The sequence below is a fragment of the Haemorhous mexicanus genome, chromosome 7 (assembly GCF_027477595.1).
Source record: "Haemorhous mexicanus isolate bHaeMex1 chromosome 7, bHaeMex1.pri, whole genome shotgun sequence".
In the NCBI taxonomy this organism is placed as follows: domain Eukaryota; kingdom Metazoa; phylum Chordata; class Aves; order Passeriformes; family Fringillidae; genus Haemorhous; species Haemorhous mexicanus.
Genome location: NC_082347.1, coordinates 30,430,161 through 30,453,643, shown reverse-complemented (window position 1 = coordinate 30,453,643; position 23,483 = coordinate 30,430,161). Strand labels below are relative to the sequence as shown.

At 45.4% G+C, this 23,483-nt stretch overlaps 1 protein-coding gene across 1 annotated transcript in view; it reads right to left on the bottom strand.

Moving 5' to 3' along the window:
* The window catches only part of NEURL1 (neuralized E3 ubiquitin protein ligase 1), a 141,170-nt gene extending 118,889 nt beyond the window's left edge, over positions 1 to 22,281 (bottom strand). The window contains exon 1 of the mRNA XM_059851905.1: positions 22,137 to 22,281. Within this exon, the coding sequence (XP_059707888.1) occupies positions 22,137 to 22,221 (85 nt within the window). The 5' untranslated portion in view covers positions 22,222 to 22,281. The remainder of the gene's footprint in view (positions 1 to 22,136) is intronic.
* Positions 22,282 to 23,483: the final 1,202 nt, after the last annotated feature.

Sequence of the window (23,483 nt, the reverse complement as noted above, 5' to 3'; positions counted from 1 at the left end):
TTCTCCCCATGAGTTTGAGTAGTAAGTCTAAGATATTTGTGATTTTTGATGTAACGTAAGATATCTGTGATACAGAGCTGGTTACTACCTTTAATCTTCCAGGCTTCAAAAGAGCTGCCAGAGAGCATTATTTTTAATGCACTCTCACACAGGGATAGAGTTTCCAAGGAAGCTGCCAAATCTAGCAAAGGTTTGCACTTTTCCTTTCCAACACTTTCTTAGAAAGCTGGAAATAACGTTACCTTACTTAAGTGGCCATTTTAATTAATTTAGTTTTGCTTTAAATACAACAACCAAAATGAAAGAAGAATGAAGCTGAACTTTTGGGCACTTAAAGCTGTCTCTTTAAACACAGAGCTCACTAAAAGCCTGACAGGCAAATTATAAAGATCTATAGGAGACCATTTTCAAAAGAGTACACATTGTCCAAGGCACAGCCTGTATATTTCTTACTGCACCAGAGCACATGGACCATAATCCTAGAGGGGCTCCTGGCTTGCTGTAAGATAAACTCCAACAACACTGGTTATTAACACTTGGAAAGCCAGAGCCCATTCTCATCCAAGTAAATGAGAATCAAGTTAGACTGTATGTTGTATTCTTTGTCCTAAGAAGCATAACTTAAATGAAAATACAGCTGGCAGTTCATCTGGGCTATGGATAAGAAACTGCACACTTGCAGTTAAGAGCAGAGCTCCCAATACCTCCTGGTTGCTAAAGGCAGACCTTTCCTGAGCTAGTCAAATAAAAGCATCAGTGTCTCTGCAGGAAAAAAAAGAGGTGGGATACCTCAGCAACCAGAGGAGACAAATGCAAATCAAATGTGCTAGTGGAAGGCAGCATTTCTCAGCAGTTACTGCACTCAGGGGAGAGAAGCCAGGTCTCAGAGTTTCAACACCCACCTCTGCCACATGGGCAGCGTCAGGCAGCCTCCTCTGCTCTCCGAGAGATGGAAAGGGAAGAAGAGTGTGAGGTGTCATTAACATGCAGACTGAAAGAGATAACTCAGCCACCCCATTCTACTTAATTTCAATTAACTCAGCAGCCCATTTCAATTAACTCCACCCAAAACAAAACAATTCCAAGCTTTTAGTGCCATAAAGTATGCCTGGGGGGGTGCAGGAAGGCACAGTAATGACTCTGCCATGTCCCACCTGCTCAGAGACAAGCCCTGTCATTCAGCACTTGATGCTTAGACAGGTTTATCACCTATCTCTGGCTTCTCTTAGTCATTAGATAAAAAAACCACACTAACCATTACTACTGTCCAGGGCTGCAGAGGTCTCTTAACACCAGCAAATGCTATTAACGTAGTAAAGGAGAAACAGATTGCCTGGGCTGCCATCTCCCTGACTGCTAGAGAGGCAATCCCCACATTAAAGATGGGAAGGAGCTGAAATGCATCAAGCACAGATGTTCAGGACATAGAAACAGGGTATTTTAACCAAGCTTAAAACAGACCCAAAGGTGTGGGTTTGCTAGTCCCTTTGCATGGGCCCAAATGTTCCCCAATGATATCTGCACACCTGACAAATAGCAGAAAGGAACATTCTGTGCTGGTGTATTTTTCTCTTCAAGAGATATAAAATCACTACATTAGTCATGCTAGAGCTGAACTGCCACAGCTCTTTTATTATTATTTACCAAAATGGTTATCAGCCAGATTTGTACTATTAAATTCCTGTATCATAGAATTACTCTGATATTCAGAAAGTGCAGTATTATTGAAGTGCTGTTCCTCCCCAGCTTGTCTTTCCTTCTCTCTTTCACAAGGTTCTTTCTGTGCTGGCTGCCATGCAGGAAACCACAGGAGTCAAGTTCTATGCAGGGATCTCACCCTGCAGGCTTGGGGGGCTGCTGGCTCTCACAACACTGCTCTCCTGAACCAGCCCCCACCCATTTAAACCAACTTATTTTTTGAACCTAAATAATTCAAAGCAGAACATAAGTGGTTTTTAAAATGCCTTTTTTTTTCCAGCAGCCATTTTATTTCCTACAATAGCCAACCCACACTAGTCCCTTGAGCTGGCTCAATGGAGAAAGCACTCCTGTTTGCTTTGCAGAATACTAATATGGTCTTGAGAAGCAAGTTCCTAGATTGAAGCTCACAGAGGCAGCACAATCAGGCCTCTGCTGTGAAACTATAAAGAGGCAAAGTACTGTCTTGCAAGAATCCCACTGCTCCACAAACCCAGCATCTTGCCTGGTGTCTGTGCAAGACAGGAGAGAGGTTCCAGTGGTGGAGAACCATGGATGGAAGCACTACAACATGGCTGGCTCCTCCTGCTGAATCCCTGATGCACTGATATAGTTCATTCACAAAAATGTGAAGATCACAGCCCTGGGAATCCAGCCTTCAGGAACCTGCAAGGGACTGCCCTGCAAATCAGCATACACGCTGTCATCTCCAGGAGGAACCCGCCTGCACAGAGGGCAGAAGAGGTCTCAGCAGGAGGAGAATCTTCCCTAAATCATTCAAAAGCTCATCAAATTAAGGCAACAAGCTGGTCAAATGACAACCCACATCCTGAGTTCAGACATGCCTTCAGTCTTCAGTACACCCCCCCCAGAGAAGTTTAACTTTCAGCAAAGCCACATGAGACAATCCTTCCTTGGCTTCCCTCCCTGGCCAGACCATCCGGCCCCATCCCTCACCTCAGGACATGTGCATGGCACAGCAAGTCCATTCAGGGATGCAAATGAAAACTAACTTTTCAAAATAAGATGTGGGGGGAAAAGGATTTTTTTTTTCAGTGAAAAAAAAATTTCTTGAGTGGCTACCAGTTGTAAAATAGGGGCCCACAGCAAACCCAACACTGACCACCTTCAACCTCCTTTGAATTCACACTGAGTCACTAATTTGGGTCTAAATGACAGCAGCAGGAACTGGGAACTGCTGGTTCTTTCCTGCAGCTTGTTTCTGGTTAGAATTATACCACAACAACAATGATGCATCTCTAAGTCTCTCCTTCCTTTTTCCCTACATATAGGTATTTGGAGGTGCAGAGAGGTGAAATGCCTTGGTATCTGCATGGGAGAACTGGGAACATCAAGTACAGGGATTTATCTCCACTAAGTCCTGCTGTGACTAGTAGACCATGCTGTCTCACATTACCAAGCAGATTTCTGCAGTGTTCAGGCTCTGTTCTCCTGAAGAGATTGCTGCAAAGGAGATAATGGGGACACAAAGTTCCTCATGCTCTTTGAGAGTGCCCCACCACCATGCAAATGTCCAAATCCAGAGTAACAAACAGAGAGGTGGTTCCTGTCCCCCTGCACTTCACCTGACTGCAGTGGTCCTGGCTCCCTCAGGAAACTGGATAAAAGCAGTAAGAAAACTGCCCAGGATTACCCTTTACTGGCAGTAGAGGAACAACCATTAGCCAAAAGATTACTTAATTTAATATTTGTTTACAGCTGCTGGGGATTTCCTGAGGTTAGATGCTGGTTAATCAAACCATGGAGCACCATTCAGCACCTGCCCCAGAAAGTTTAAAAGCCATCTTCAAATAAAATATAGGGACCAAAACAATCCTGCAAATCATGCTTCCAACACTATTTCCCATGCTTCTCTCTTTTTCTTCCTTTCTGGCACATCACCACCCACATGAAAACCAAAAAGAGACTGTAGTACCTGGTTACACAAGGGGAGCCCATCACAGTAGCAATTCAAAAGCTTCTTCCATAATCCAGCAAAATTTTTCAATCCAGAAGTCTCATTATAGATGGATTGACACATCCACCCATCCCCACAGCCATCCATCCACTCCTGCAGCAGCCTCACCAAGTGCAATGAGAACTTTGCTGTTGCCTGCCCCTGGTGCATTAGCTGGAGTTATTACATCCAGCTGCACAGCATAAAGCTACAGGAAACAATTTCATTAGGGTCCCATTAGGCTTAGACTGGGCTGGTCTTTTCACATGCAAGGGCACAAGAGGGAATAGCTCAATAATTTGAATGCATCACTAAAACCATTATCTAAACTACAGATTCATACTTACAGGCACAGGCTTCCACCCATCCCACAGCAGCCCACATGGGCACTTTGGGATCTGATATTTAAAGCATTTGGTGCTGGCAGCAATGCTCCTCCAGGAGCTCTAGGCACCACAGGGACACGAGGGTCATTCAGACAAGTCCACTACTTTCCAAATAACCCCTGGAGGCTGCCACTAGTCTGGGGAAGGGCTCAAAGAAAGAACATCTCTTGAGAAACCAGTCTTGTTTTGTTTGGTGCTTTGCAATTTGCAACTGCCCGTGACGCTACTGGTGTACCCTGACTCAACAAGAAACGTTTAAGTCACAAGTTGTTTATTGTGCTGATTCAGAGTAACCCAGTATGTGAGATGGCACAAGTCTAATGATCCAAGCTCAAGAGATATTTATTTTTTAAAATTATGATTCAGTGTGTCTGTTCAGCTAAACAGAAAGCCCTGTGTCATCATAAAGCTGTGATGATATTCAGGAAATATGGTCTCACTGGAGGAACACATTGTAATTTTATACCCAGCTATTGAAGAAGATGAGGCCAAGCCCTGAGTGACAGACACTTTGATGAAACAACACATGAATTAAACATAATTGTACTAGAAAAACAGTAAAACAGAACTAATCATTGAGGGCCCTGTGTTGTACCACGAGCAGTGACATTTGCATTGGCACAGGGCATTCCCATCCACAGAGCTCCAAATCCTCCATGAATATCAGTAATTATATAGTCTGTCCTGCAGCCAGAAGCAGACAGGTTTTGCCACATCCAGTTCTGCAGAGAGTGAGGTTGAGATCCCACCATGACCCACAGGACCCCCAGCTGCCTGCAGGGCCCCATGTGCTCCCTCCTGTCTGGGCAGGGAGAGGGGCTTCACCTCCTCTTTGCTCCTTGAGATGGCCACCACCCCTATATTAGGCTATTCCCAGTGGAAAAGACACTGCATGCTCTAACTGTATTCCTCCTGAAATTCAAACTTGGGAAGTTTGAATTTCAGTCATAGCCTTACTGGGGAAGACTCAATGTATTTTCCCTCATAAAACAAACATGTAATTCTACACTGCTCTGCTTGCTATGAACATGTCTCCACATGCAATGTTGTCCATACCCATATTTAACCTAATAAAGAGAACTAAACTGGGTTCAGGAAACCTGCTTTCTTCTAGGTTTCCATGAAAGCTGGATCTCAAAACCCTTCTTTATGCCAACAGCAGATAACTGTTTCACAGACTTCATCCAGCAGGGTTGGTAACTAGCTTAAAAAATGGCAGATGGAAGCATTAAATATTTATTGGACTGGAGTGCATTGATTTCAGAAATTAACACTTTGCAAAAGACTTCTGTGTGAACAGTAATTAAACAGTCACAGTCCAGCCCAGGTTCTGAGTAAACTGCAACTCTTTTGGTAAAACATATGTATACATAAAAATACTAGCACTTGTCTACTGATTTCCATCTGCTCTGTGATTACGAATTAAAATTAATTAAAACTTTGGAGTGATTTTCCACTTAAAGTTGGAGCAGTGGGAGCCCTTGTGCTGGGCACTCAGGCATCATGCCAGTGAAGCTTGCAGGGAGCAGGAGTAGCTGATGCATGGCTTTAAAATACCAAGGACTTTGTGACCTCGTGATCCCAGGGCTAGTAATGCTGGGACTGAGTTTATGATAACAGTGGGGTTGAACTTCTGGGGGAAACCATGAGAAAAGTGCAACTGATACTGCCAGGGCCCTTGCAGGCTCCACATGTGATCCAGGAGTACAACTATAAGTAGCAGAAGGCTGCTGTTTGCTTTTAAGCTCACTCGTCCATGTGGGAATAGATTTGCTCAAGAGATATTGCAGTTTTATTCCTTCAAGAGGAGTATTAATCTCCCACTTGTGCTATTGCATGAGCAGTAATGAGACTCACAGAGTCTTTAATAGACTCTTTTTAAAAGAAAACATCTTTTAACTCTGCTTGAAAAGTAGCTTCTTTTGCCAGAACTACAGGTCTTCCTTTCAAACACTGTCCAGTAGCCTTTCCAGGACTTTTTTTCCCATTCATTCACACTCAGGATGTCGGAAAGGTAGCAAGTCCTGTTCATTAAGGCAATGGCTGAGGCTTCATTAAAGGTAATTGTTGGTGGTACATTACTGAATTGGAAGCACTGGGTACCATTCAGCAATCTTCCCTTCTTCAGCACAGGCTGCTATACACTGTATTTTGTTACCAAAGCTGGATTTATTCCATGCTCTGACTCCATCACTGCTTTTTCACTTTCTCTCTTCCCCCAAATCATATGTACTTAAAAACCCACCAGAAATGAACAAACCCACCCACACAGGGATGGCGGGTGTGTAAGGCAGACTCTGAGCTCTCCTCGTGTCTGTGCTGAGGGAATGGCAGCAGCTTCGGCAATAAGGAGCTTATTTTCATTTTATGGGCAACACTGGCCTTTGCTGTGGTGCTCAAGGGGCCACAGAGGGGCTGTTTTGCCCCAGCAGCTGGGGTTTGGTGCTGACCCCACCACGCTGTGTGCTCCCACTGCAGCTGCACCTGGGGAACGTGGAGCTGTCTCCAGAGCAGCACCAGCACCCTCAGCACAAACCCCAGCTGAGGCACAGAGGGACAGAGGAGCAGAAATCAGAGGGCTCTGGCTTAGCCCAGCCAGGTGAGGACAGTGCTGCACACTGGCAGAGTGCAGAAAAGGGGTCCTGGGTGCAGGTGAGTGGTGGCAGCCTGCACAGGTGCAGATGGGCTGGCAAGGCTACGCTCTTTTTATTGAGTGCACATGCACACAGGCTTCTTTTGTTTGCTTTGTCCCTTCGTGTCCCATTCCAAGGTGCAAACTGGGTTCATGTCCTCAGGAAATCCTAGGAGTTTGTGGGCCAGTTTGCAGAAGGAGATGAAGAAAAGGCAGCTGCCAGCAGACTTTAATGAGAGCTACTTCTACATTCATGGTACAATTAAGAGCCACATAATGAAACAAAGGCTGGTTTGTTTGTTTTTAGTGAGCTCTATTTATATTTGACTTTAACTATCTTCATTCATTTTCTCTGAATCAAACCTTCACTGCTGAAATCTTGTGCATCAGATTTAATAAAGGACAGCTATAATCTGATTTACTGCATCGTTCCAAACACGAATGTACTCACAGGAGAAGCTGATAGTTTACAGCAGCAATGTTTAAAGCAGAAGAATTGACAGCAAATTGAACATCTCAGCTGCCTTGCAGAAGGCTGAAGTAACTCCACAGACCTGTCTGAGGCATTTTTTAACATGTTATTGTAACACTAAGAGGTTAAGTAAGGCTCATGTCAAAGCTAGGTTTATGCTTCACAAACTGGAAACTGGTGAAAAGCAGGTGCCTTATCTGATAGATTTCATCTGGCTGTTAGGGATGCCTCAGTTTCCAGATGTCAGAGAATGGAAAACCAGAGAAATTGCACGTGAACCAACTCAGAGAATGCAAGATCCTTGAGCTTTTTATCTTCAATAATGCAGAAAAGAAAAAAAAAAAAAAAAACTAAATAAATCAAGAGAGTTTATCCTCTACTCCAAGTAGAGGATTAAAAAAAACCTCAGCATTATTATTCCCTTGATTTATCCCCTTCCTTAAAACAGAGAAGCCACTGATTCCAACAGAGCCAGAAATGTGAAATGGAGGTTTTATTCTTAGAGGAAGAAATTTTGTCCCTTTTTCCATATTTAAGCTTTTAAACAAAGAGAGCTTCATTCTAGAGGAGCAGCTGTGTAATTAAGACAATTTCAGAATGAACAGTGTGATTCAAGAGCCAAATACTATCTTAATTATATGCATTAATATTCTGCTAAGAAAATGCTTATCAAATGAAAAAAAAAATCATGTTATTGCACAAGGAAGGCCACTAAAAATATAAAAATAACAGAGAAGGGTGACAGTCCAAGACAGGGCAGGTCACTGCATGCTGTGAAAGCAGCTCCCAGCTGCAGAGGAAGCACCCAGCAAGCAACAGAGAACACCCCTATCTGAGCAAGCAGAGAGTGGGCAAAACTCAGCTGTCCTCAGAGGTGAATACTGAATGAGGGACTTCTGTGTCAAAGGGAGAGCTTTGACAAGCCAAAGGATTCTTGGTTGTGGTCTGTTCTAATTTTTAGTGAAGAAAATCGAAAAGGAGCATTTTCACAGGAACAGGCAGCAAAGCAAGAGCCAGAGATCAGGACAGGGCTAGAGAGAAGTCTCTTGGCTGGACTGGGCACTGGGAAGCCATCCTGCTGTGGGGACACACTGCAGCCCTCATCTACAGAGCACCCCCCATTGCCAGGAGGTGGGCAAGAAGCCCCTCTGGCCCCTGTTGGGGGGCCTGGCTGGCAGACACAAGGCAGCCAGTGCACAGGGGACAGGAGCAGTGCAGGTGAGGAGATGGGGAGCAAGGTCTGTCACTGCCCAGTGGGACTGGGCATCCCTCCTCAGAGCCACAGTGTGATCCCACACTGCTCCCCCACCCCTCATCAAGGCTGCATGGCAAAACACCAGCATCCACTGACCAAGAAAGAAAAGAAGGGATTTCCTTTAGGGTTAGGAAGCCACAGCTAGGTGTGGAACTCCTGATTCCTGCTATGGAGAACAAAAACAAACAAACAAAACAAAACAAAATCTCAGAAAAGCCAAACTGCCTTGCTTGTATTGAAGCATTGATTTGAGGAAGTTTGCAACTGCACAATGGCAAGAGCCCTCCAGCCTCAGGCATGCAAGGTGAGACTGGGGGATTTCTGGCTCACAGCCTCCCTGTGGGGCTCTGCACTCACACCAGCCCCAGGAAGAGAGCCAGGCTCCACATGTAATAGGAGATCTCCAAGGAAAACCTTTGGACATTACAGAGGTGGAGAGGTGTTTCAGACTTAGCCTCTTGCAGCTTGTCACACATGGGGCTAACAGCCCCAGTGCCATCCCCTGGGGAGATGGAAAGGCACCTGTCTCACAAGCAAACCTGGGATTGTTACTCAGCTACACAGAGGGCCAAGGTCTCATTAATTAGCACTGACATTTACAACAGAGACCACAAGACATGAGTGATACGAAGATGGATAAATTCCAAGAGGATTAGGGAGCAAAAAAAGGCTTGGGGGATGGTTGTTCTGCTTATTCTGAGTTTTCCTTGTAGAAAGAGACTATTGATATTTGAATTCCTTTTTCTATTAGAATGGGGGAAATTGCAGTAGGTCTTCTGCCATGTTATCTAAATTGCAAAGTGCTACACACCACTGAAATGAAAAGAGGTTGCTTGGACTGGCCAGTCTCCAGTGAACGAATTTGTAGGTGGACCCAAAGGTGACAGATAAGGAAGGGTTTTGCTAAAATGGGGTAGCTTAGCTTTAGTTCAGAGGATTTCCAAAAAAACAATGCAAAAGTCTACCAGTCCTCTGCCTCTACTAACACAGGGTCAAGCTTATGATAAAATAAACCATCTGCTCTTTCAGACTTTCATCCCAAACCAAAATAAACCTGTTTTGATGCTCTTGTGGACTTGGCTCCTTCCACTGTCTTTCATGTGCTCCAGTTGACATCATCAGGCATTCACATTCCTTGGATGAGTTCCTCAGGCATCGACCAGTGGGATTCTGCCTCAATTCATGAGTCTTTTCTATATGGCAATGCCAACAGCAGAAACAGCTGCCCTGTTTTTGAGCACTAATTAACCCCCATTTTTAACTTTCTTCTCTACTCTGTTGCTGATCCCTGGGAAAGGGTCTTTGGAATTCAACAGAGAAAGCCAAATTTAGTTTTGGAGGGGTAATCCACTGGCAATGACAGTGGAACAGGGCAAGATCACCAGAAGGGGAGCAGATGCTGTACTTAATCCCAGCCCAGAGGCAGATCCTTCACCACCACCTCAACCTCCACATTCTTTCCAGGGTGAACATGGGAGAGTCCCACTCACATTGAGCTCTGGGGTCTCCTTTCCTCTCCCCTCCCCGACCTGTAGATTCAAAACTCACCAAGAATCGAATGTGCCATTAGAGGGAAGAAGTGTTAACATCTGCAATCTGCATCTGCTGGAGAGGCATGGGAACACTTTGTTTATGTCTGTGTCAACCTGGCAGGGCAGGAACCACCTCCCTTTATTTAAACCCTAATTTCAGGGGTTTTATTTAAACGAAGTCACAAAACCCCATCACCATTGGCTTTCCAAACCACAACGTACAAATGCTCACAAGCACTACGAGCCCCAGGACAGCTTTCCCCTCTCCTCATGCCATCCTGCTAATTGTGATGTCTGGGGCTATAAAAAGACACAGCACAAGAGCATGCCTCTCCTTCTGATCTGCTTCCGTGTTTATAAGCATGGCTTATCTAATGACACTTAGGAAGTGTTACCAAGGAGACTATTTGCATCCTGCACGGTGTTGCTAAAGCAACACTGCTAAATTAGATGCAGCGCTCTTAGCCTTCACCTACTGTATTTGCATTGCTATTAAAATGGAATAGTCACAGGCTTAAACTATATTTGGGTCATTCACTCATCCAAACACCTGAAAATAGTCCAATGACAGCAGCAATGGAGTTTCCCCTAAAAATCTAACACATCTAGGTCTCCATCTCTTACATGTATTTCAAGCTTGCCCCTCAATGTGACCTGCAGTCAAAACAAGCCATCTTTCATGCTGCAACCTTCCTCCACAGGACACGTTTTCCCCTATGTGTTTGGCTTTTATTTGAATGCATCAGGAGATTTTAACTGTCATAAATAATTACAGCATCTTAGCATTTGATGGAGCACAGCAGAAGGCAATTTGTAAGTAGCATTAATTTTTGAGGCACAGGATGGCTCAGAGGCACTGGAAATGCGACAACTTGCCTGGAGTTTATGGGTCAGCTGTTCATCCTCACCCTGAGTCTTAGTTCAGCTGTAAAGAGTCACCATTCAAGGGCTTCAAGATGGCCCATGGAAAGATTAAACAGCCAAACAATAATTACTTGTTTTGCCCTAAATAAAACAGTAGAATACTCATTATGGAGATGATAATAAAATAGAAATAATTTTAAACTCTAAATGACTAGGTATAAACAAAAATCAAAGGCCAGGGGCAATTTTAGGTGATGTTATAGAATAAATTAAATATAGAAGCTCAAAAGACTTCTGGTAGGAGGGAGAGGGAGCAACCAAGAAGTGGGGTGGCAATGGTTTCCAAGGCAATTAACAGGTTCTCTAGAGTTTGGACATTTGTCAATATGATAAAAACCATAAAATACAAATAGCATCCTTGCACACACAGACACATTAATGTAGAAATATGGACAGCCGTCTGGAACTTTACAGGAAATATTACAATTGTGTGGCAATGGGATTTACTGTAAATATACAATAAATGTCATTTTACTGTGTTCTTCATGATATCAAACAATGTCACAAGCAAAGTCATGGGGCCCTCTGAGATCCAGCATTTTGACAAAAATCTAGAGCAATGCATTACCCCCACAGGTCTCTGTTCTGATGGTCTGAGCAGTATATTTTGGTCAAAAACATGTAACAATAAAACACCATCCCACCAACACCCAGATGGAGCTCTCCATCACTATTTAATATGTTAATTCCAAAAATAACTCTTGCTTTTAACACTTTCAAATTTAAAAGATAAACTCAGGCAAGGACACAAATACTTGGCATCTGTCACTGAATTCAATCAGCTCCCTGAATCAGAGCAAAAGCACCCTGTTCCAGCTCTGCTGCAGTGTGTAATAAGGTTTGGGTGCCTCTTACTAATAAATCCTCCCTTTAGCCCAGAAGCACTACTGAAAAGCACACCTGGGAGCATTTCACTATATATAAAAATCTCTGTTCCAACAGCAAATTTGATCTGCCTACAGAATCTAATCAAGAGAAGGTAACTCCTTCCTGCTGAACAGGCTCCAGCACAAGTAAGCCCATGTCCAGAGAGATTTCACCTGCCAGGCTTGTAATTGCCTGTGCCTGGGAATTTAAGATGGAATACCAGAATCTGGACTGGTAAAGAATTTCCTAGCAGTATCAGGCTCCAGGTCAGCCTATTCAGGATGAAGGGATGACACAAGCTCTTTCCTCCCTCCCTGCAACAGCTGTGGTGAGGTTCAGTTCCTCAAGTTTTATCATTGCCTTAGCTCCTCCATGAGAAGGTGTGCTGAAGGCACAGAGAAGACTTCTGCAGTTGGCCATGGCTGTAGAACACAGGTGTGCCCACCACCACGCTCCACTGAGGTGGCTGGACAGGTGCCAGCACAGGGCTGGTGGAGAGCTTCCTCCAAGCCACATGGTGGGGAGGACACCCTGCAGCAGGTGAGCTGTGTTCACAAACACTCAAAGGATTCCTAACTCCTCTCATAGAACAAAAAGAGGATGGTTCAAGTTTCATGGGGCTCCAGATCTACAACAGCCACACTCCCTCATGCCTCCTCCTATGGTCACACAGCAAAACTCCATGACAGTTTTGAAAGTGATCTCCAGTTCTCTGTGGCAAAGGGTTGGTTTGTGCCCACACACAGAGGCTGCGGAAGGTTCTTTTCAGCTGCCTCTGCTCCAGGGGAGCTTTCCCAGGACCCAGCACTCAACCCTGGCTTCAGGTATCCCATGTGAAACAGGCCAGGGGAATCTCCAAGGAAGGGTCAGAAATGAGGATTTGCATTACCAGCAAGGCACAGAGAGGGGAGGAAAGGAATCTCCCTGTCTACCAACCAGCTCCTCCTATTCCTATGAGAATTGAGATCAAAAGGAAAAAAAGGTTTTCTCTGTGCTAGCTGTGCCTCTGTGAAATTTTTTAAGGACTTTCTGTTGGTTTTGGATCAGGTCCTAGACCCATGTGGACAGAACTTGGTGTGTCTGGATTATTTATTAGCAAAAGGGTTCCCTCTGCAATCAAGCGAGTAGAACACCTTATTAAAGCATGCTCTGCTCTGAATCTGACCTGCTGGAGCTGGCATGAAGAAGTTCTCAGCATCCCCTCAGAAATGCTGCTGGACTGTGAATTGTCATTACTTCCCCCATGTCAGTTCCTCCATGGCCTTATCTAAACTATGTCATAAATCTTCTGGGTTTTCTCTGAACTCTCCTCCTCCTAGTGACATTCTGTACTTCTGAATAATGTCGTCTCCATATGAATTACAAGGGACACAGTAATAATGCTCCAGCAGGAGCAAGGGAAGCAGTGGGAAAACAGCTAACAGCTACACTGAACTGTTTTCTTACTTGTAATCTTCTGTCATACACTGAGCTGGAAGATTAGATAACGAGACTATTTATAGCAGCACTGCTGGATGTGTATCACAAAACCTTTATTGTAAGACCATGACAAGTATAAAATTTTAATTTTGCCTGCTACTTCCCTGTGTCACAGCTTTGTTTGCAGCAAAGCATTTTTGCTTTTGCAGTGGGGTTATTAATAATGGATGTAGCATTAACATTTCCAAATTGGGAGTTCACCCTCAGTCAGTGCTCCCACCCATCACTCTGTAATTTCTCCTCCTGGGCTTCATGTTGGACTGACAACAGGGGGCTGACAGTGTCTGCTCAGCCACAAAACACACTATGTGTGGGCAAGAGCAGCCAGAGCCCACTGCATTCACTGCTACAGGTCCCACCTGCATGGCTTCTCTGCTTGAAACCTGCAGCTACTTTTTAAGCTCTCTGCTAAGCCCTCCAGTACACAACCTGTAAGGCCTGAGAACAACTATCCAGAGGAAATGCAAGAACACCAGATGATCTCCACCCAGCAGATGGTAAGAGCTTTCTTCCACAACTAATGTAAGGCAGATTTCAAGCAGAGGAGCAAAGCTCTCAGCTGTCAGTACTTACCTCTTAGTATCTCAACTCTAAGCCTTGTAAAAAAAAAAAAATCGTGCTTTTAATTAGGGAGAACTTTTTGCACCTTTCTTTTACCTCATGCTTGTTAAGGATGTGATTGTTGAGGGGTCATACCATTAAAACAAGAACACTAAATGATATGCAGAAACAGGAGTAGGAATGTAGAAATCCAGTAGTAACATCAGAGGTAACCTAGGTCCTTCATTATGTTTTTACTGCATTTTTAATAAAGAAAGTAAATTTCAACTACTTCTCCCCTTTCTGTATTTGATGAACATAATCAATTAGTGAGGAACATTTTGTCTTTTCCATTTTCTATCACATCTACTGAAGTGACTCACTCACGTAAGAAACAGATTCTGTTTGCACCATTTACAGTTATTTGTGTCCTGTCTTCTACAGTGACTCAGTATTTCTATGGGAAACCATCTCTTCTATTCCTGTCTAGTAAATACTTGTTAAGTATAAAAAATAGGCATCCATCACAGACAAAAATGGTCTTGCAAGAGTGATATTTAGAAACACAATGGCACCATTTACCCAAATTGAAGAAATCGTGAGTAATACCAATACAATTAATGCTACCTTAAAAGATACCACCTAAAGAGGAGATTTGAACTAAGCTTCTGATGAAAATATGGAACCTGGATGGTAAATTAGCTGTTTCTAGATCTTTTTGCCTTATCTGTCCTTTGTCTCTTTAGAAACCAAGCTCCCTCTTTGCTAACCCACTGCTAGCTACTGACGGTTAGTTACACAGCACCCCAGCCTCTGCTTTGATGAACAGATCTTCCCAAGCACTGGTGCTACATATAGGCTGTGTGGTGGTCCTATAAAAATTATGAGATTAAGTCAATAGGGAATCGTTGCCTACAGCCATGCAGGAACATCTGGAAAGTGTCGGTGTTACCAGTGTGAAACTCAAATACTAAATACAAAGGAATAATAGAGGAGGGAGACACCACAAGTAATGTCTGTACTTTAGAATAAATTTTTACTAAAATGTTGTTATTGTTAAAAAAAAAAAAGTTTACATCAAATGGGTTTTTTGAAACTAAAAAACCTGCCATGGAATTTTATCTCTGAGGATGGCAAAGAACTATTAATATTTACTTTTCAAAATTTTGCATAAAGCAGCCCTACAGTTTAACCTGACAGCTCTCTGAGAGCTGAGATTCCTTCTCTATGCTTCAGCAAAAAGTTGAACTGAGGTGGACTAATGGAGGATTGTATAAACATAATGCCACCATGGCATCCTCTGCCCTACAATTTCAAAACAAAATCCTATTTTAATCCTGTACTTGAAAGGCCAAATAACCAATATTGTAAACATGAATTAGCATCTTCTAACAACACACTTTTACCATCTCAAGCTGCCCATGAACAAATGGAGATGAAAACCTACCCCCACCTCAGTTTAAACCACAGTTTTGCAGCAACCCAGATCTTAGGATGGGTAAGTATCCAAGGGTCTGCCCTGCTCTCCAGCTGCTCAGCTCAGCAATGCCCTGGTTAGCCAGGCCAAAAGGCAGCCTAAGCTCATGGATATGTCACACTCACAACAAAAGTTTTAACCACTGTTAGACCCTAACTTTCAGTGAAAATTCAGTTCTCATCCCCAGAACTACTTTGGTATTTGTGGCACAAAAGTGACCACCTGCATGGTGCTGTGATTAAAGTGAGAAACTCCTGTGGGATTTGGCAGTTTGCAGCACAGCATTGAGCACCTGCACACTGCTGTGATTAAGGTTAATCTTAGATCAACCACTTCTAGATGAAGACAATCCTGAAACACAAGTATTGTGGAGCCCACTCCTTGACACAGCTCAGAATTGGATTACTCAGATGTCCTAAACTTTCCAGGCAGACCAAGTCAGAGCATGTGTGGATCCCCAGCTTGAAATAAGTAGCCCCTGTGAAGGTACACACTGTAAGTAAAACAACATGTACTTATGTACTTGCCACAGGCAACAATTTCAGTGCTGCAGAAGTAGCTGGTTCCTGCAATTATCCTAGCAGCAGTAGGTAAGAACAGCTGCCAAACCGGGAATCTTCCACGCCGCTGTATGGGAAATCTTCCCAGAGATGGAATATCCACAAAACCTGCCATTTCAACAGTCTAGGAAACAAAATGAAGCAGGGGCTCCTTAGGCTTCTGTCATTAGGAGGTCATTGTAAGCAGAGAGAACCTGCTTTCTCTTACTCAAAAAGAGCCCACAAATGGAAAAGCAACTGCATTTGTCAAAGACCAAGTGTGCAAGAGACACGGTCACATCCAAGAAGGCTTGTTCAGGGACCTGGTTACAATCTTCTGCCTCCCAAATAAAGCCTGGATGTTCTGTGTATGGCTTTGACACTGACATGGCAATGAACCACCCCGTAAACAACCAGGCAGGGATGCTCCAGAGCCAGCTCCATGCCTCCACCTACCACTGCAATGTCTGAACAACCCAACTGCACCTTTCACTGAAGTTTTAAGTTCTCATTTTAGCACTATCCTTATCAGCTAAACACAGGTAGCATTAGGAAGATGCCCTTGGGAAGTCAAACTGGGAAGGGCAAATGGTCTTTGTCTGTCGCAAGCTTCAAAGTATTCTTCTTTCATTACTTCTTCCAGTCTCCCTTAAAAGTGGATCCATTTTAGCATCCATAGAATCCACCAATAATGAACTCTACTGAGCAACTACCTACTGCAGCTGGCTACAGTCACCTTTTGTTTATTTTATGTCCTCCTAATTCTTGTACTGGAAGGGACAGAACAGTGGAGCTCTGCCCCTTCTTTACTTGCAAGTCATTTCCATTCTAGTTGTCCCTTTTTCCAGAGACAACAGTCCTAGTTTATTCAATCATTCCTTATATGAAATTAATGCAGACTTATGACCATTCTTGTTGCCCACCTCTGAATCTTTTCCAGTTCTTGTGAATCTTTCCTGAGATTTTGGAAGGAGAAGAACCAGAACGATACATAATATACACATTTACACAACAATCTATTAATGGCCTCTATTTTCCTCTGTTTGGCTTCCCTTACAATTTCTAATATTTAATTTGCTTTATTTAATTACTGAGCCTGGCACTAATATTTTTAGCTCAGTCATCCAACTGATGTTTTGGTTCCTACTGGTTTTCAAAAGTAGACTTTCTTGCACTTGGGAAACATAGAGAATCACCCATGGGCAAGAAACCAGCCACATGAATTCGTGGGAAATTTGTGAAAAGCTGCAGCAGCACCTGCTTCACCAACAGGCTTCATCACCTTATGAAACAGACAATAGGAAAGGAAAAGTAAGATCAATAAATTGCTGTGTTTGGAACACTGAGCAATTTTAGGCAGTTTAAAGGCAATAAATCAAAGTTCAGTAGCCTGGGGGAAAATCTAGTGCTTGGGAGAAGGTCATACAAACCTGAAAACCACAGGCAGGAAAAACTTTATACCCACAACCCAGACAGGTCAGAGGGAGACAAGCATACCCTGGACAGAGTAAAAGCAGAAGGGCAGGAAGCAGGAGGCATCCTTCAAAGCCTTGAATGATGAAACTTCTGACCCTGTAAGGCTGGAAGAAAATAATATAATACTTCAAAGAAGAACCAATTATGACAGCAATGGGAGCTGAGGTTATCTCACAGCATCACTGTTGGTATCCCCACAATGCACTGCCTGTGATGCCTAAAAATGCTTGTGATGCACCCCAACTTCTAAGCCCTATGACCATCAGATGCTGATAACCTTTTACTCCCCCCTTAGTTCTATCTAGTGAGTGCACGAAATGGAGCTGGCAGCAGGACAGTCTTTCAACAATATACAATTATTGAAATGCCTACACCAGCCAGATTATTATCTTCTGCATGTGTTTCAGAAGCTCATAAAGCACCAGGGAAATGGAGAAAAGTCTGACATGTTTATGTGTTGATGGGATATAATGTTTGGAACAGCAACTGCAGTAGTGCAAGACTGTGTAATCCTGACTGGTACCCTCCATGGGTGAGGGAAAGCAGGAAAGCCTCTGCCTTCTTGGTCAAGTGCTGCACAGCAGGCTGCCAGTCTGGGAGCTGCAGCCAGGGTAACACCCTTCAGCAAACCACTGCTGAGCCTCACTGACTGCAGGGGTCCCAGCAAATGAAAGGAACTGCTCTGTGGAGGTGCCAGGCTGCTTCATGTGAAACTCTGAAGGTCTAAATCCCAAATCATCCTACAGACATCCCCCAGACCCATGAGTAAAAGCTGTCTGGATGAATGAGCAATAAGTACAGGCAGCCATAGGAGCACCCAGCACAACATGACTAAGATCTTCATGGGAGCCTCCGGATGCCAGTGGAATACAAATAAAAAAGAAGAGCCCATGAGTAATCAGCACTGCTGAAAAGAGGATCCCTGGCAGCTGGGGCTGTTTCTGTAATACTGTGCATGCATTCTTCTGCAAGAATATCATAGGTGCCTTGAACTATGAGAAAATCAACAGGAAGAAATCCTGCTTGCTGCCACTCACTCTTTAAGGCAAGAGGGGCTCAGGAAAGAGTACCAAACCTGAGTAGGAGGCTGGAGGGGAGGATTTAAGAGAGAAGACAGTAATAGTTCTTAGCTTTTACAATGTAATATTGATCTGCTGTCTACAGCAATGGCTAAGCCTTCTTGAAGCTGAGGACACAAGACAAGGGAGGATAAAGAGCTACATGTCCATGGAGCACAGGAGATGGCATACAAGTCCTGTGTCTCACTTCTGACCCAAAACTAGAAAAACTTCATTTCTAGCATCCTGGCCCAGCACATCTGGGAGCTACACCACAGTTCAAACAGGGCACACAGCCCGCACCTCACAGGAGGAAGAGTTAAACACTTCCAGCAAAGTACCTAAGGAAGGAATGCAAAACCAGAGATTGGGAAGATGTAACACTAGGCAAGGAGGGGAACTTAATGAGCTACACCAGGATTAGAAAAAATAGTTAATAAAGGAGATTGAATAGACTGTGGGAGAACTGTGGGGGAGGGAGAGGGGTTGAACTGAGGATCCATCTCTTGAGAAATAATAGAAGTCTCCTTGGTTGGAACAGTTCAATGCAGACTGCCCTGACACAACTAAATAAACAGTACACAGAGCCACTGATGAAAAGGCTGATCTTTTTCATCTCAGGATTCAGCAGATTAGATACAGCTGGAGTTTTCCCACTTGGCTCCCCTCCAAACAGCCATACACACCTTGTTTGATAGTTATCACAAACCATATTTCAGAGAGGGTGGACAGCAAAAATTTCCTGGAGTTTATCTGGCTGCATCCTTAAGGAGATTGTTACCAGATAATCATAATCTTTTGCACAGCATTAGGAAAATACACAAAGGATCACCTTCTGTCACCCCTGACAAACTACATCTGGGTTATGGGAAGGGAAATACTCACAGGAATTCTGAAAATAATCTCACCTCAACCTCCCCATCATGATAGCCCCAAGTGAAAACCTCCTTCCCCTCACTGCCCAGGACTTCAAGGTTTACAGCCATATCAGGACCGTGGCATCAGATCACCTGCAGGAGTTCAGTTCCCACTGTCTCCAACACAGCCAAAGCCTGTAGGCACAGCTATGGCACCAAAGTCTGGATTCATAATGCAGATATGACATACTGCTCTGGAACAGGTAATTCCAAAGTGCTCAAGTCCAGTGGTTCCTAGTGAACAGATATGTGAAGTGCTTTTATAAACAGCTGGACATCATAGATTTTAAAGCATTACCTTACTCAAAAGCAACTTGAAAATCATCAGCCTGGGGTTCCAGCTTTGCTCTTGCAGGTACCTTCAAAAAGACCTGCCTATTTCTGTTACCTGGTTTTAAAACTGCAGCTAAAGCTTGAGAAACAAGTTGTGTGCTTTCCTCCTTTTGCACGACCATCTAAAGCAAAGCAAATATTCTGCCAGCCGTGTCAGTCTTCGTGAGATTTCTGTCTTATGCCTTCAACACCAAAAGTATCACATGGTCTTCAGAAGATTTATGTAACTAAAGATGACCATTTTTAGCAGGACTAAGAAGAAGACATATAAATTTCCAGCACAAGTGGGCGACAGCTCTACCATGTGCAGAGACGTTACTTCTTACTTAGGTGAGATGAACTTGTAAGGTACAGGGACTGAATTCAAAGTCTGCAGACCACCTGAGGAAACAACGCAATCATAGCTTCTTCTCAAGCAAGAATGAGTCTTAATCACCCCAACACCAGGTCAGGAAGAGGTTGTCCCAGAATAGGAAAGAATTGGATGGTGGCCAGCTTATAAAGTTCTGTAACACTGAAGGAAGAACAACTGGGGACCTTCAACTAAAATATACTTTACAAAATGTTAAATGGCAGATATGTAACAAAACTGTGTGACATTCATACTTTCATTGCTATGCCTTGAGTCCATTTTACAGAAACCTGTCAAATGCAATCAGACTTGTTTATTCTACATTTAAATAGGACCTGAGGCAGTCTGGTTTCAAAAAAGACAGAAAAGGCACATATTGTCCCTGGCAGTTGCTTAGTTTTTACAACAAAGGCAATGTCTTGTTCACTCTTTATTCCAAATAAAAATTATTTCAATGCTCTGTTGCATTAGAATCTTGAGAATATTTCTGCTTGCTGCCTCAGCACAGGTAGAAAAAGAATTAAAATGTAAATTAAAGGAAGAAATATAGAAACAAAGTGCCATTAACACACAACTCACTGCTCCCACCCCCCCCCCCACCCCCCAAAATCAGGTGATTCATACAGAGCATCCTTCAAATCTCACGTAAGCCACTGTTAATGGATTAAGTGGCAGTGTCCCTTCTGGCTTCAGTTTATAAATTCTTATCTGCTTAAGGTTGCTCCAGAAAGACTGACAGCATGATTCTTAAAGAGACAAATCCTCCCTGGCAGTTTACAATTGCATACCAACAACGACAGCACTGCGTGTGCCTTCATGTTTGCACTGATGGAGGATGATGGTTCACTGTTTAGGATTCAGCATCCCCCTCCTTTCCAGTCTGATTTGAAGCACCACCATTGCTTGGGCTGAGTTTCTCACTGACTTCCTCTGTGACAGAGCAATGAGCATTCCTAACATCTCCTTGCATGGCCACTGAAACAGCCATGATAAAACCACCCTCAGTTCACACAACTGCTCCAAATCACCCAAGTACAGACAAAGGGGACAGAGAGATTCAGCAGAAGAATAATGCACGTGTCAGAAAATCCTTCCCTATAACACCCAGTTGCCCAGCTCATAATTAACCATTTCCACTCCTCTAGACCATGCCAAAAAAGTATCCAAAAGCCCAGCAAAAAATGAGGGTGAACAGCAGCATTCCTATTTTCCATGCTGGTGGCTGCAAATTCTGCAACACATAGAGGAAGCTGCAACAAGTTATAATCTGAAATGGCTGTTAGAGCAGCACTTTCCCTCATTCTCTGCTTACAGAGAGATGTGTGACATCCTCTACCCCCACTATCAAGTGCCTTTGGCTGTGAAAATGACCTTAGAGAAGAGGTACCCAGGTAGTGCTGAACACACACAGCGTGCGTGTGTATTGCTGCCCGAGAAGATTGCGTTCATGAACGATGGGCTATTTTCTGCTACCACCCTCCCAACTTACAGCAAAAGGGCGTAAAAAAGAACAGAGATAGAGGAGACCTCTGGCAGCCTCTCCTGTCCACATTACAGAAGCCACCCCCATCCCATTTGGTGCCAACAGGTCCCCAGGAGTTCAGGAAAGGGATGGCATCCTTATGAGGAACAGAATAGCCACATCAGCGAGGCAAGGAACCCCAAATACTCCCTGCCCTCCTCCGAACAGGACTGACAGTCCCAGGCACACACGCATTCATGGAGCCCTCAGAAGAGACACCAAAGCAAAGCCTTCATTCACCAATAAGCACTCGGGGGCTCTTTGTGCTCTTACTCCCCCAAATTTTTGTCCTTTGCTTTCCTATGGTACCTTTGCCTGGAAGGACCCGTGCACCCATCAGCCGCCCATGGGGCAGTGCCGGGGAAGAAGTGGCAGCGCTGCGAGCAGGGCAGGGGGCTCACACGGCGAGAGGGCTCGGGGCGCCAGGCACGGAGACATCCTACCCCGGGGAGCACAGCCTGCCCCCGGGTGTCCGGGGCACCTGCCCGGCGTGGGTGCTATGTGTACCAGGGATCTAATCCCACACTGGGCTCCCTGCGGTACCCACGATTTGTGTCCTGCCGGGCGCCCATCCGATCCCGGCGTGTCCGGAGCACCCATCCCGCTCCGGGCTGCTTCAGGTGCCCGGGGATACCGGGCGTGCCCGCCTGGCGGGGGATGCTCAGGGTGCCGGGAATGCCGGGGGGGCTCGGGGCGCCGGGGGTGCCGAGCGAGCCGTACCTTTGAGGCGGTGGTGGCGGGCGCGGTGCAGGCGGCCCTGGCCGCCGCGGGGCAGCGCGGGGATGCTGGAGAAGCGGCTCCCCATGGCGGCATCCGAGCCGGGCCGGGCCGGGCGGCACCGCGCGAGGTCTCTGTCCCCGGGAGCTGTGGCGGCTCGGGCAGAGGGCAGAGGGGGCTCGGAGGGCGCCGAGAGCCGCGGTGCCGCCCGCCGGGCCCCCCGCCCCGCTCGGCTCCGCTCGGCCCCGCTCGGCTCGGCTCCTCTCGGCTCGGCTCCGCTCGGCTCGGCTCGGAGGGGCGGGGCGGCGGCACCACCGCGGCCCCCCCGCCGCGCCCGTCGCCATGGAGACACAGCTGTTCCGCCGGGGGCCGCCCCGCCCCGCCCCGCCCAGATGTGCCACCGCTGGCGCGACAGGTGGGGACACGCTGCGGAGCCCCCGGCGACCCCCGCTCCCAGCACAAGGGCGCCCAGGACCACAAACCCCGAGGGGCAGACGCAGGGTCAGAGACATTATTCCCTCCCATTGCCAACCCGGGACTTCCCTCGCACCTGCTGGCCCTCAACCTGCTTCCCCAGCCTCCTTCTTCCAGAGAGGAAATTTGTGGCCAAGCCCGGAATCCAGACGCTTCAAAGAAGCTGCATCATGCATGGACGCTCAGCCAGGAAGACCGCTGTGGTGGGATGCAGTTGTCCTAAAGCAATTAGGATTCTCATGGACACAAACATGTCAGAGCCACACTCGGGAAGGCAAAGAAGATGGACAAGCAGCTCCTTGCACAGTCCTAGGGCAAGTGGACAAGTAGACAGCTAGTCAGAGGGGTGAGCAGGTCTCTTTCTGGTCCCTGACTTACCCAGTAAGTTGTGTGTGTGCCTGCAGCCACCACTTTACTCAACCCAGAGGCTCAAAGCAGTGAAAAGTTCCAGTCAAGCTCAGGGAAGTAGGGGAGAGTAGAGATGGGATAAAGGGAAACACTTCACTGGCAGATCTGGGAAGGGTCAGGAGCTCATGCTGGTGAAGCACCAGCATGGGGCACTGCCTGAACATGTGTCCCCTGAAAGCTGCTGGGATACAAACACATCCCACGTGAGCTGGGACAGCCCTGTGTGGCAGCTCTCTGAGCTTCTGCACAGCTTCTGCACAGCTCCAGAGCCACAAACACAGATTACTCCTACATGCCCAGGACATGCCCACATGGCTCATCTTCTTGCCCTTAGAGAGAAGGTGCTGTGTTAATACCACACCTGTCCACTATCAGACATGTGGCTCCTCTTCTCACTGCCCACCCAGGCCAGTCAGGTGCTCCACAAAAGCAGCCATGGCTATACAGGACGGGAATTTCCCCTTGTCC